Genomic DNA, 15,234 nt, shown 5'->3' with positions numbered 1-15,234 from the left:
CTTGTCCAGAGGACGTACGCCGATTTTGAAGTCGGTGGGCAAAACGCCCTAGGAGGAGTTCGTCAAAGTTTGACGTAAACAAAATGGCTAACTCAGCTTGTTTTCATTTTCAAAGGAAGATGGCGGCCATAGGGTAAGTTTGGGGGCGTGGCCACAATGTTTTTTTTTGTTTATCCTCACGAGAGGAATGCGTGTCCCGAATTTCGTAGCTTTACGCCAAAGTTGACCTCGGGGCGTCTCCCATAGGCGCAATGTATTTTGACTTTTGTCGGTGGCGCTGTCGCGCCATTTTTTAACGAAAAAAAAAATGGCCCAGAAAAAATAAAATTTTTCACCGATTCTGAATTTTGGGCAAAGTTTGGTGAGTTTTTGAGCATGTTCAGGGGGTCAAATTAGAGATCAAAGCGCTGAAGAAGAACAAGAAAAATAATAATAATAATAATAATATTTTTAGCAAAAACAATATAGCCGTTTTTACTATAACAACAAATGATACATCGTTTGAAAGCTCTAAGCCTTCCCGATGCCGCCATGGGGTGGAATTATCATTACGAGCGCTTACGCGCTCGTCACTCCCTATTCCGTCGGGATGCCCCGCCCACTCCCCATAGACTTCCATTGATTTGAGCAGATACAAGCATGGCCCATGCCTGCGGCATGGATTCTCGCATACGGGACGATGCCAGGAGGGTTTTTGGAGGAATGCAGCGCTTCGCGCTGCTGTTGTCAACAATTAGTGAATGGGCTACGCCCATTCACTAATTGTTGACTATTTCTGTCATAGCAGGAGTAAGTATGCATGAGCCATGCCTTCGGCATGGGCTAGTTCACTGTACTTGCCAGGGGCGACGGGGTACCAAACATGCGGGCTGCGCCCGCATGTTTGGTCAGACAGTTGCAACGCTGCCTTCGGCAGCGTTGCGGGAGCAATAGGCCCTCCCCCTGCTGGGGCTCGGGCCTAAAAATAATAATATTTTTAGCAAAAACAATATAGCCGTTTCCACTATAACAACAAATTATACATCGTTTGAAAGCTCTAAGCCTTCCCGATGCCGCCATGGGGTGGAATCATCATTACGAGCGCTTACGCGCTCGTCACTCCCTATTCCGTCGGGATGCCCCGCCCACTCCCCATAGACTTCCATTGATTTGAGCAGATACAAGCATGGCCCATGCCTGCGGCATGGATTCTCGCATACGGGACAATGCCAGGAGGGTTTTTGAAGGAATGCAGCGCTTCGCGCTGCTGTTGTCAACAATTAGTGAATGGGCTACGCCCATTCACTAATTGTTGACTATTTCTGTCATAGCAGGAGTAAGTATGCATGATCCATGCCTTCGGCATGGGCTAGTTCACTGTACTTGCCAGGGGCGACGGGGCACCAAACATGCGGGCTGCGCCCGCATGTTTGGTCAGACAGTTGCAACGCTGCCTTCGGCAGCGTTGCGGGAGCAATAGGCCCTCCGCCCTGCTGGGGCTCGGGCCTAATTAAAGCCGCAAGCGACATCCAACGGCCCTCGCGGGCCGCCGGCCTTCCGACTCTGCGCTTTCGACTTGATAAAGATGGCGCCCTTATTATGTGTTGAATTAAAAAAGAACTTGACAGACGGCGACACATTGGACATGGCCAATCCAGTGCAAATCAACACAAGTGTCAGTCAAATGTGCTGCTCCGCCGCACAGAGACCGTAGCACTTGGAATAAAAATATGGATAACTTTTGATGCCCCGCCTGTGTAGATGATATTTCCCAAAGTAAAGCTTGATCGAGCTATTGCCCACGGAGGAGTTTGTTAAAGTGTGAAGCGTAAATGTGAACATTTCAAGGATTTGGCGTTTTTCCCATTTGTGACATATATTTGCAGCTCTACGGCAAAGAGACCGTACCACTTAAAATCAAAATATGACTAACTTTTGATGCCCCGTTTGTGAAGATGATTTTCCCCAAATATGGGCTTGATCGGGCAATCGCCCTAGGAGGAGTTTGTTAAAGTGTGAAGCGTAAAAATGTGGTGATTTGAGCGATTCTACGATTTTCCCATAAGGATAACATGGGATGTTTCTGTCAACGCTTCGGTTACGCCGTACAAAATATGACTTTGGCTCTCATACTTTTATGATCAGGATGGCAAATTAGAATTTTGTTCAAAATATCATGTCATTTGGAAAAACTCTATTGTTTATAGGCCACTCTGAAGGCCAAATAGTCAGAATTCTGGGAAACGTTTGCGGCTCCGTCGCACAGAGACCGTAAAAGTTATCCTTAAAATTTGGATAAATTTAGATGCCCCACTTGTCTAGAGGACGTACACCGATTTTGAGGTTCGTGGGCAAAACGCACTAGGAGGAGTTCGTTAAAGTGTGAAACATAAAAATGTGGATATTTGAGAGATTTTGCGGTTTTCCCATAGGGATAACATGGGAGGTTTATGTCATCGCTACGACTACGCCGTAAAAAATAAGGCATTTGTCTGATTGGCTTTTTTGATCGGGACGCCAAAATAGAATTTTGGGTAAAGTTTAGAACATTTTGGTAAAACAAATTTTTGACCTTCAATGTTAATTTCAAGGTCACTCTGTAGGGGGCGCTATCGCGCCCATTTCAATTTTGTCATCATAAACTGGTCCAAACTGGAAAGTTTAACAACTGATTCAAATTTGGTCCTAATCGGACTCGTTTTGATCAAATGGGAGCAATTTTTAGATCTGCAATATTCCAAAATAAGTTGTCCAACTTTGCGGCTGCGCCGCACACAGACCGTAAAAGGTATCTCAAAAAATTGGATAACTTTAGATGCCCCACTTGTCCAGAGGACGTCCGCCGATTTTGAAGTCGGTGGGCAAAACGCCCTAGGAGGAGTTCGTCAAAGTTTGACGTGAACAAAATGGCTAACACAGCGTGTTTTCATTTTCAAAGGAAGATGGCGGCCATAGGGTAAGTCTGGGGGCGTGGTCACAATGATTTTTTTTTTTTGTCCTCACGAGAGGAATGCGTGTCCCGAATATCGTAGCTTTACGACAAAGTTGACCTCGGGGCGTCTCCCATAGGCGCAATGTATTTTGACTTGTGTCGGTGGCGCTGTCGCGCCATTTTTTGACGAAAAAAAAAATGGCCCTGAAAAAATCTAATTTTTCGCCGATTCTGAATTTTGGGCAAAGTTTGGTGAGTTTTTGAGCATGTTCAGGGGGTCAAATTAGAGCTCAAAAAGCAGAAGAACAAGAAAAATAATAAAAATAAAAATAATAATATTTTTAGCAAAAACAGTATAGCCGTTTCCACTATAACAACAAATTATACATCGTTTGAAAGCTCTAAGCCTTCCCGATGCCGCCATGGGGTGGAATCATCATTTCGAGCGCTTACGCGCTCGTCACTCCCTATTCCGTCGGGATGCCCCGCCCACTCCCCATAGACTTCCATTGATTTGAGCAGATACAAGCATGGCCCATGCCTGCGGCATGGATTCTCGCGTACGGGACGATGCCAGGAGGGTTTTTGGAGGAATGCAGCGCTTCGCGCTGCTGTTGTCAACAATTAGTGAATGGACTACGCCCATTCACTAATTGTTGACTATTTCTGTCATAGCAGGAGTAAGTATGCATGATCCATGCCTTCGGCATGGGCTAGTTCACTGTACTTGCCAGGGGCGACGGGGTACCAAACATGCGGGCTGCGCCCGCATGTTTGGTCAGACAGTTGCAACGCTGCCTTCGGCAGCGTTGCGGGAGCAATAGGCCCTCCGCCCTGCTGGGGCTCGGGCCTAAATATTCCGATGCGAAAACAATGTTTCCCATTTTTCAAATATCATAAACTATACATTTTCGGAAAGCGCTCGCGCTTTCCTACCTCATGGTGTGGGTCCCTGGTCACTGACCGGTACTTTCGTTAATTTTGAGTGGGCTCCGCCCACTTTGTGTTTTTGGCCCTCTAAACAGTAATAATGTTCAATTTTTGCATTACATGTTTATATGCACGGAACATGCAAGAGATGGGGAACATATTCGTGAGCTACTTAGCGCAAATGAGTGCTTTATATGGGGATGACGACCGCTTCGCGCTGCTGTTGTCAACAATTAGTGAATGGGCTACTCCCATTCACTAATTGTTGACTATTTCTGTCATAGCAGGAGTAAGTATGCATGATCCATGCCTTCGGCATGGGCTAGTTCACTGTACTTGCCAGGGGCGACGGGGCACAGTCAGGTCAGACAGTTGCAATGCTGCCTTCGGCAGCGTTGCGGGAGCAATAGGCCCTCCGCCCTGCTGGGGCTCGGGCCTAATTAAGAGCAGGTTGGACAATTGTGTTTCCATGTCAAAGCCTATGTGAGTTTTGGCCTGTAGTGTCAGGTCTTAACTGTATTTTTCCTAAATCGCAGAGAGAAATGGATGAATCGTTTTGGGAATTTTACATATTTTTGGACTGAAAACACCAAGGTAATAGACATTAGTGGCCACAAATCTGCTTAGCCTCTGTCATGCCTTAAAACTATTTTACGATCATAGTTGGATTTTAAAATGAATGAAATATGTGCTCCCGAAACCTTGGTGGGCTTCAAAGTGACCAAAATGAACTACTGTTACTCATACTACTACTTTTACATGTATTTATGCTTTAGTACTATCCATGAGCTTCAGACACGCAGAGTTTTCCAGTTATGAACACCATTTTGAGAACTTTGGACCATTGATCTTTGCTTGGTTTAAACTTCACGTCAAAACCATTTCAACTTTTGAAATTGGGAATATTTTGGCTCATACCACTGAAACCAAAGCATTGTATAAGACCTTTGCACAGTCCTGTACTTCATTTCATGTTTTATAAGTTTTGCCATAGGTCTTTTTAAAAATGCCTGAAAGTTAACGTATTTCTGAATATACATATAATTTTATCGTCCATAACAGCGAGCCCTCCAACAACATAACCGTGCAATAAAAACTGTCAGTAAATCCCCCTGTGAGCTCGGAGTAAAATGTTATCGACAAATCCCGGAGCATGTCTTCTTCCCAATCCAAATTGCACTAGAAAACCATTACTGCAGAGAGGAAAGCATGTTACGCAAAGGCCGTGAAAGCTGTAGGGAATGATAAACAGGGATTTTCAAAAAGTCAACAACTTTTAAGAGCACATTTCCTCCTAAGACAGTTTGGCCGCCTCAGCCTCGGATATTACTTCAAGAACTAAGCGCGCCACAGCAGGCTAATAATTAAATTTTCATGACTTAAAACTTGAGCAGTAAGCAACATTTCCTATGTCTAGTGTAGTCGTCTAGAAGGAAAGTTTCTAAGGCAAAATCTGCATTAAAATTACTGTATAAATTGCTGCTTTTGTGACTTGACAGCTGCTGCCTTCAAATGTACTTAGCACTGACAGCCCACACTGACTCTACCTAAAAAACACCTTGACAGCTCGACATCTGAATGCACTCGCGAAGCAAAACCCAGGGAAACAACGTAACAACATAGTCTTATGGATTTTGTCTGTATGTGTGGTTTTGTATCATTTGCCAGTTTTGGGGGAAGTTATTTTGGGAGAAGCTCTACTTTAAATGCGTGTGGTGAGACGGGTCGGAGAGACTGTCCTAGACAATGTGGCCCACATCTGCAGTGGAGTGTGAAAAGCCAAGGTTAAGAGGCACAGGAAGAACTGACTATATGTGAGGCAGGTAGAATGAATCTTAGTCAACGTGAATCTGAATAATATGAACCCAGCTTCCAGGTGAGTAATCAAAAGAATAAACTTGTCACGCTCCTGACCTCGTCTCGCAATGGTGTCGAATTCTAACTCATGGTGAACAAAATCATATGAATTCTAATTTTCAAAAACATGTCTTTAAGGTGCAAGATGTAACTTTTCAGGTGAAGAGTAAACGGTCTCAGTGGAGATGTTGATGCTTTATACGAATATATCTCGATGAAAACAAGCTGCCGGTTACAATCAGATAAACACACTCGGATAAATGCAAAAACGATACGTTTAATTCCATGTGAAGCAAGTCGTGGGTCCGAAGTGACGTCACACGCTCGTTGCTACTGCCATCTTGAGGATGAAAGCCGCATGTTGCACGGTGGGCTGTGCCAACAAACAGGATTTTTCTTCTCTAACATCCCCAAAGACCCTGTAATAAACGTTAGCCTACTTGCAGACAGTTTTAAGAAGCCTAATTTCCAACTGTGTTATATTTTAGGATCAGACAGTCACACAAAGTCCGTGCTCTTGAAAGCTTGAAGGGCTTGACCGGTGCAGAGGGCGTGTGGACGACGAGGCTCAACTGTAAATGTCACCAGTGTAGATCAAAGTCTATAACGTCTGTCTTCTTGAAGCATCAGCCCTTTTCATTTCAAATTGGACGCGCTGTTTTTCATGACCATCAAGCAGCAGAGAGAGGCAACAGTATACGCTAACGTCTTCAAAATGGCAGAGGCAACAAATAAGTCACGTGACCGAAACCCATGAATTCTCCATGTGATCAAACAGATAACATTAAGAGTTACTTTTGCACTTACTCTGACTGCCATTCTCTAACTAGATATGAGATTGTATCGCGGTTGTACATCTTGATTAAAAGCTATAAAAAGAGAAAGCTAATAGAGAAGAAAATGTACACCGCGATACAATCTCACATCTATTCAGAGTATGGCATAAAGTGCAAGCTCAACTTTACATTCACAGTCTACAACCACCTTCACCAAAAAAATGTGACTTCCTCTGGCTTATTTTTGACAAGTGTCAGAATTTTTGCACGAACCCAAAACAGGAATAATAACACACCAAAAAAACTTGAAATGTCAACCACATAGCATGGGAGAACAGAAACCCAGTGAAGGGGAACAGACTTGACAAGGCGAGGAGTGGAGAGGCGATGTGCTTAGAGAATAAAGAGAGCGGGAAGTGGGTTAACAACAAAAGGTCAGAGCCAACACGATCAGCCACAAACCTTGATCCATCGTTTGGTGAGTCGGCTCAGACCGTCAGAGGAACCCTTTGGAAACATGCAGAGCCCACGTGAAGCAGAGACACAGATGCGCACAGAAATCATAAGTAGATGCATGGCTAAGGCAAGACTCTGGGAGACAGGGTTTTATAGAGTAATGAGGTGTTTGTGCTTTGTGTTGCTCACTGAAATTATGCCAGTGTTCACCTAAATGTAAAGCTGCCAGCTGGGTATATAGCCAAATGGTACTTTAAAATGAAATTACTTGTGTAAAAGTACAAAACAGTACCGTATTTTCCACACTATAAGGCACACGTAAAAGCCTTCAATTTTCTCATAAAACGCCTTATAATCCAGTGCACTTTATAATCCAGTGCACTTTATAATCCAGTGCGCCTAATATATGGATTCATTCTGGTTGTACTTACTGACCTCGAAGCGATTTTGTGTGGTACACGTTTTGTTTGGCTTAATGCGCTTTATAGTCCGGTGCGCCTATTGTCCTGTTCACACCGACGCAGAAGTTAGACGCCTGTACATTTGAAGACAAACGCCCCGGACGCGTCCGAGTCGTCCTGCACATGCTCAGTGGAGGAGTTGTGCTGTGTTGCTTTTCTCATGGTGTAAATGGAGTTTAATGTTGTACCATGGCTTTGGTTTATTAACTTTACAAAGTCCAAAAGCGGAGGCGATGGGCTCCGGGGCCCGTCTGGGACCCGCAGATATTTCAGAGCTGAGCAGAGTTTAGTCAATATCATTATTTGCTCCAAGAGCTGCGTCTTAAGGATTTTTTTTATCTTGCGGGGTTGTTTTGGGTCTTTTTCCGGGTCGTGCGTAGCACGTCACTGGAGCGTCATCTCTGATTGGCTGCTGCGGCGCATCTGCCGCAGAAAGTTGAACAAAGCTGAACATGTCGCGCCGGCCGCTTTGGACGCAAAACGTCCGAAAACGCTGGAATCGCGCTGCAAAAACGTATAAAACGCGCGTTTACATAGACTTTGAATGTAAACTGGACGCTTCGGACGCTGCGGTCTGTAACCCCCTTTATACATGAAAAATGATCGAAAATAGACCATTCATTGACAGTGCGCCTTATAATCCAGTGCGCTTTATAATCCAGTGCGCCTTATAGTGCAGAAAATACGGTAGTTCAAGAGTAGGCAATAGTAACACGTATGTAACATCTGATTTACAAGTTGAAGTCAATGTAATTGGAAGAGCAAAAAATTTAATAATGTACAGAATCTGGTATTTTCAAAGAAGATACGGACACAAACATCCACAAACATCCACAAACCTCCATTAGGCCTTTAACACACGTTGTTTGTGCAATGGGAGTAAAACTCTCAACTTGCTCTAGTCCCTAGTGGTCAGAAAGGCCATTGGTACAAATGTATCAAGGTCAAATTATCAATTTTATTCCTTATAAGTCCGAACTCTGCACCAAGAAATGTGTTTCATTTGAATGTTGTATTAAGTTTGATTAATTGCCTAGCCCCAGTTTGAATGAGGCCAATCCATTACTATTGGGGTTATTTACAGTAAGTACTTTATATTTCACATTATTTAAATTTAGATATTAAAGAGAAGAATGGAAGCACCAGCACTTATTTTGATGAACATTCTGGGAATGTTTCTGAATGAGATACTCTGTGGTAATAATATCTCTACACAGTTACATCTGTCCTCATAGTGTCTTGCCTTAAGAAAATAAAACAAGTGAAAACGGAAAAGCAAAATCCTCACAGTCGTTTTCGAGCACAAACTTAATGAACACAATCAGGGATCATGGGGGCAACTCCAGCGCTTCTCACCCTGACAGTGCCGTCTTCTTTCAGGCTGATGATATCCAAATCAAAGTCCCGCCTCAGGCCATCTGTCTTATTAAGAACAATGTTTCCCGACAGGCCGTCCCACCGCGCCTTCTCGCCGCCGCCACAAACACAGAAAGAAACACAATTTAGAGATTTAGCAGTGAGTGAGTTTTGTTTTGTCCGGATTCTTTGCAGCTCTGGAGCAGATTTGGAGGAGGAAAAGGTGAAGAGGAGCAGAAGAACAACAAGTGAAGAGGAACAGAAGAACAACAAGTGAAGAGGAGCAGAAGAACAACAAGTGAAGAGGAGCAGAAGAACAACAAGTGAAGAGGAGCAGAACAACAACAAGTGAAGAGGAGCAGAACAACAACAAGTGAAGAGGAGCAGAACAACAACAAGTGAAGAGGAGCAGAACAACAAGTGAAGAGGAGCAGAACAACAACAAGTGAAGTGGAGCAGAAGAACAACAACAAGTGAAGAGGAGCAGAAGAACAACAAGTGAAGAGGAGCAGAACAACAACAAGTGAAGAGGAGCAGAAGAACAACAAGTGAAGAGGAGCAGAAGAACAACAACAAGTGAAGAGGAGCAGAAGAACAACAAGTGAAGTGGAGCAGAAGAACAACAAGTGAAGAGGAGCAGAAGAGCAACAACAAGTGAAGAGGAGCAGAAGAACAACAATTGAAGAGGAGCAGAAGAACAACAACAAGTGAAGAGGAGCAGAAGAACAACAAGTGAAGAGGAGCAGAAGAACAACAAGTGAAGAGGAGCAGAAGAACAACAAGTGAAGAGGAGCAGAAGAACAACAAGTGAAGAGGAGCAGAAGAACAACAACAAGTGAAGAGGAGCAGAAGAACAACAACAAGTGAAGAGGAGCAGAAGAACAACAACAAGTGAAGAGGAGCAGAACAACAAGTGAAGAGGAGCAGAACAACAAGTGAAGAGGAGCAGAAGAACAACAACAAGTGAAGAGGAGCAGAAGAACAACAAGTGAAGAGGAGCAGAACAACAACAAGTGAAGAGGAGCAGAAGAACAACAAGTGAAGAGGAGCAGAAGAACAACAAGTGAAGAGGAGCAGAAGAACAACAACAAGTGAAGAGGAGCAGAAGAACAACAACAAGTGAAGAGGAGCAGAACAACAAGTGAAGAGGAGCAGAACAACAAGTGAAGAGGAGAAGAAGAACAACAACAAGTGAAGAGGAGCAGAAGAACAACAACAAGTGAAGAGGAGCAGAACAACAACAAGTGAAGAGGAGCAGAAGAACAACAAGTGAAGAGGAGCAGAAGAACAACAAGTGAAGAGGAGCAGAAGAACAACAACAAGTGAAGAGGAGCAGAAGAACAACAACAAGTGAAGAGGAGCAGAAGAACAACAACAAGTGAAGAGGAGCAGAACAACAAGTGAAGAGGAGCAGAACAACAAGTGAAGAGGAGCAGAAGAACAACAAGTGAAGAGGAGCAGAAGAACAACAAGTGAAGAGGAGCAGAAGAACAACAACAACAAGTGTCTAGTCAATACTTGTTGAATTATTGATTTGAGAAATGTCAGCAGAGAAATGTCAAACTCATAAAAAGGTGTGTATCCAGCATGAATAATCCGGCGTTTAAAACTCAATATATTATTTCACATCTATTACATTTGAGCGGTTGGTCCACAATTTTAATTCATTCCACATTTTTGTCTTTAAAGGTGCACTACGTAACTTTCTTGTCTCTATGGAGAATATTGCATCTCTTGAATGTTACATTATATGACATTACACGATGATATCTTGCAATTATTCAAGTCTAGTGTTTTTATTGCTATAAAACACTTGATTCAGGCTTGTCTCTCCACATGTCCGACCTGGCTTTTGGTCTGGAACGTACCGTCACCATGGAGACAGACTGTGGAACATTCCAGGCAATACATAGGTAAAATCCACTACAAAAGTTGCATAGTGCACCTTTAAAGTCAATGTTCATTATTTGGGTGGATTATCAGGCCGAGATATTGACCAATTAAATAAGCTACAAACAACACTCACTTTTATTCACTCGGGGAAGTGAGGCACAGAAGTACAACAGGGGATACTGCAGTACCATCATTATTACTGTTCAAAGCTGTTATGATTTAGACATAAAACCCCAAAGCAAGTTGTGTAACTTGAGATAATTAAAGGCCAAGACTAAAGCTTATTTAAAAATTGCATTGATTCAAAGTTGTATTGTATAATTCAGGTTGAGTCAGAGCAACAAAAATATTTAAAGAGATTTTATTTATTGACAGTATTCTTTTGTGTGTTCAGTCACAGACATTTTAAGGAAATAGTTTTGCCTTTATCGTCTCCAAACGGAGAAACACCAGGAGCCAGAGTGCGGCTGGAGCTGCCTCTGTGTCCTCAGGCAAGACACTTCACCCACACAGTGTGAATGTGGTGCAGGAATGAAGAATACACTGTAAAACACTTTGAGTCTTGTCAAAGGCGCTATCGATAGCCAATGATTCATTCATTGATTCATTCATTCATTCATCTTAAAATGTATTTGAACTATTTTGTTGATATACTGTTTTATTATTGTTCTGTGAAGTGTAATTTTGAGTGTCCTGAAAAGCTCTAAATGATAAAAATGTTAACTTATGAACAGATTAAGGTGGGAAATCGAGTAATGACCTTTACATGTCACATCTGCTGCCCATGTCCACTCAGATGTAGAATTATAAACTGAAATTACTGACAAACCAAACAAATAAACACTATCCAAGATTTTTTGTAAACTCTTAAAAAATGTCATAGGAGCTTTAATAGTGTCATAATTAGATTGAGGCTTTTGTCCCGTTAAAGGAAAATCAATATTACGTTTGCCTGTAGCGCTGCAGTGCTGCTCCACACAAGATATTTCTGTACAAAGAACTAAAATGCACTTTCTCTTTTAATATTGGTGTCCAGAAGTGGCTGAGCTCAACACAGGAATTAATTTTAAACTTCCAATTGAAATCTGTCAAAAAATTTTTTTAGAAGAGAGGTGGATGAGACATACAGCCCCTGACTCAAAAAGGCTCTTACTCGGCGATGAATGAGCCGGAAGACAGATGCTTCAAAAGGAGGCACGGGGGCAAACAAAACGCACCCCTGAGGAGACATTCACGAGGGGAGGGTCCAGATAGAGATGTATGCGAGAGGGGAGCGGAAACGATAACGCGAGCGCCGGGGCAGGCATCGGTCCTGGGCTGGATTTAAGACTTAAGAGATCAAAACACTCATGCATCAAAGAGCTCATTTCTGTCTGTGGGCTGCCGCTGTGCCAGGCAGACGGGCACAGCTTCCCTTTAAGCAGATAAATATGCCATATAAGAGCTGAAGCACTGCACAAACAAGACGCTTGGGAGAAGTCGGGGAGAATTGGAGTCAATGCGACGAAAGTGGAAAAAGGCGAGTGCAGGTTGTGCTGCGTCGGTCGGATCGGCATAAAAAACAGTCATAAAGCTTCTTTTCTCAGCTCATGGGATGTTTTGGAACTTTTGTATAGACAAGGCAACAATTATTCAATTACTAAATGAGTTGACAATTATTGCAATAATTGATTAGTTGCAATTAATCAATGAACTTGTCGCAGCCCTAGTAAAGATATTTTAGGTAAATCTTTAATAGAATAAAATAAAAATGAATTAAAATTTGATGAAAGTGAAGATGTTTAGCACACTGACCTATGTGTAGTAATGTATCTGGAACCATTCATATTTGCGATGTGATCGAGAAAAACTTTTCAAGCCAGAGAAAACATTTCAACTATAAGTATCCCAATAACAATATTCAGACAATATTACGTAAATCCAAATCAAATGTGTTAAACGATGTCTTTTAACGTATTAGTTCAGGTTTAATTATCAGACAAATGTGAAATGTCTGTAATATTAATCACAAAAGCGCAGAAATATTACCTTATACCCAAATAGTTTACATGGCAACATTTTCTTATTTTCAATCACCTCTTTTTGCAGCATTTTGGTGATATAAACAGTGTACTTTTGCATATTGTCAAAACAACGTTCAACATCAAACCAGTGAAACAAAATGGGTTGAAAATGGCATAGTTTAAACATCTCTTTGTTGATCCTTTGGATGTTGTTGCATGAAACCCACACATCGTCTCGCTCTGAACTCACCTCTTTGAACAGGTTCATGAAGCGCGGGCCGAACCTCCAGGGCTTGTGGCGGTGACACTGGAGCGAGCTGACCGTCATCTGAGTGGCCCTCTGCGACGCCACGGCGACCATGTGCACCGCGTCGTACATGAGCGCCGCGTCCGTCTGTGAGAGGAGGCTCAAACAGAGCCGCGCAATTGAACATAAATCACACTTTGAACTGTCACAAGCGATGCTATTTTTATATCAAAACTTGACATGTATTTGCAAACTTTCTCAGCACAAGGATAACTCATAAAATGAACATCAGAATGGTTATCAACAATTACTGACAAACAGCCTGGAGCCATGTTTTGCGAGTATTTTCCACTTACACACGTGAACAAACATACTATTGCAATATCTTTTTAATCAACTTTGCTCAATTTACATTTTTCTAATTGCCATTTCATTTTAATCTCACTAAAACAAAAGCACAACAAAGTATTTTTGCCTGCTACAGACAGAACAGCCTGCATTGTCTCGGAAGTCACTCACTGACTATGAAACTTCAATTGTTTTATCCCAATTTCAAACTCATTTCGTAGAGAATTTATGTTTTCAAGTTGTTCCCGCGAGGTGCAGACGTTGGATCAGTCAGAACTTTATTGAATACTGTTGTTCATGACGTTGCACGGACTTATAACGGGCAGAGACAGTCATTTATCTAAGAACAGAAAGCTCAAAATCGCCCTAAAAACTGAAGTTGTTGCAAGTTTCCTTTGGCGTTACATTAGTTTACATTAGCAAAAAGAACCAATACAGCAGCAGCAGCAGCAGCAGCAGGTGGTGTTTTTGTCACGTGTCTGACAAAAAAACACATTAGAAATAGCCTTTTCCTACTGTGAGAAGATGACAGTTGTAATGGCCATTGCTGTGGCTCATTCTTGCGTTCCATTAAATCTCTCTAGGTTTTACAATTGACGATAACAAACATAACAGATGGCAACATATAAAGCCTTGGAAATGATGAGGAGGGAAATGAAGTCTGGATGATGCCGTCGCAGAAGCCGCCCGGATAACAAGGTAAAACAAATATCACGGTGGATTAAAGTTTCCATCTTTATCACGATGAAATACAGCCCTTGGAAGGATTTACGGCGCAGCAGATGTCTGACGTTTACAAGACGGCGCGAGGGCGAGACGCAGAATGCAAATGCGCTGTAAAAGAGGACTACGCACGGTCATGATGCCGTCCAACAGGCTGCTGTCCTGTTTGGGGCCCTGCAGGCGCTCCATGGCCCACTTGTCCATGGTCGAGGTCACCCAGGGGTCATCCACGTTCAGCAGCCTGAAGCCCGTCATGTTGACCCCGCTGTAGCGGTACGGCTCCAAGTCCAGGGCGAACAGGTCCTGCGGGAAGTTAAGGAGGCCATGCATTTTTAGGACACTTCACTTTATTAAAGGGGCTGGTGTGATGGAGTAAAGTCGGGTTTGCCCCAGTACTAATATATCGGAAAAGCAGATATTCAAGTGAAGATGAGACTGATGCTAGCTCTCTGCATCAAATTATAAAGCGTTTCATTCTTCGTGGCGCAGATATCTGTTTTTTCGGTCTCTGAAAGTTGTGAAAAGTTGTGAAAAGTTGTGAAAAGTTGTGAAAAGCGCGTATAAACTCATCGCGGTGAATAATTTCGCCGCTCAGGAGGCATTGGGTTAGTGAACGATGCACGTGCACCGCTGCAAAGAGTTTAAAATGTACCAGTTCTGTTCAGCTCTTGTTTATTCTTTACAATGAGGTTTTATGTGCCATTGATACTAGAAGATTCATTTGGATGCTGTATCTTTAAAATTGTGTGGTAAGTCCAGTGTCTTGAAGCTGTGTTCCTCAAAGTCTTTGTACGGGTATCGCTATGTCAAATATATGTTGTATGTAGTAATGATGCAGTCTTAGTTTAGACCTATTTTAGCTTTAGTTTAGACCTGTTGTTACAGTTGTTACGTACTATATTCCTGGTCTTGACTATACCTGGGGTTAAAAGGCTCGCTTATGCATTAGAGGTATAAATAAACTTCAAAATAAATGAAAAGATAATTGTTGTAGTTATTTCTATTGGCTATTAATTGAGACATTCTGTTTTATCTCACATCCGTTGTCATCGAAAACATCAAAAAAAGATGGTTGTTTATCCATTTCAACACATGTCTTTCTCTGAAGTCTCAAATATTGAATTGGAAACATTGTATTGTAGCGCTGCACAAATCCAAACATCTATATTGTTCACAATAAATTGATGTGCAAAAGAAAACACTTACCAAAGTGGTGAAGAAGAAGTGATAGTATTCAGTCATCATTCCCATCGACGAGAGCTGAAGAATAAAA

The 15,234-nt window shown here is 42.4% G+C and overlaps 1 protein-coding gene across 1 annotated transcript in view; it reads right to left on the bottom strand.

The window, feature by feature from the left end:
* The window catches only part of LOC140360633 (glutamate receptor ionotropic, kainate 1-like), a 77,118-nt gene that overhangs the window by 28,950 nt on the left and 32,934 nt on the right, over positions 1–15,234 (bottom strand). Inside the window, exons 5-9 of the mRNA XM_072445952.1 lie at positions 15,168–15,221; positions 14,094–14,264; positions 12,894–13,037; positions 8,748–8,855; positions 6,937–6,981 (exon numbers count right to left, since the gene is read on the bottom strand). Of these exons, the coding sequence (XP_072302053.1) occupies positions 6,937–6,981; positions 8,748–8,855; positions 12,894–13,037; positions 14,094–14,264; positions 15,168–15,221 (522 nt within the window). The remainder of the gene's footprint in view (positions 1–6,936; positions 6,982–8,747; positions 8,856–12,893; positions 13,038–14,093; positions 14,265–15,167; positions 15,222–15,234) is intronic.

Source organism: Eucyclogobius newberryi, unplaced genomic scaffold (assembly GCF_026437365.1).
Source record: "Eucyclogobius newberryi isolate DKJ021-1_F unplaced genomic scaffold, fEucNew1.0.hap1 SCAF_15, whole genome shotgun sequence".
Lineage (NCBI taxonomy): Eukaryota > Metazoa > Chordata > Actinopteri > Gobiiformes > Gobiidae > Eucyclogobius > Eucyclogobius newberryi.
Note: the sequence above shows the minus strand (reverse complement) of the source record. Positions and strands in the feature narration are given on the sequence as shown.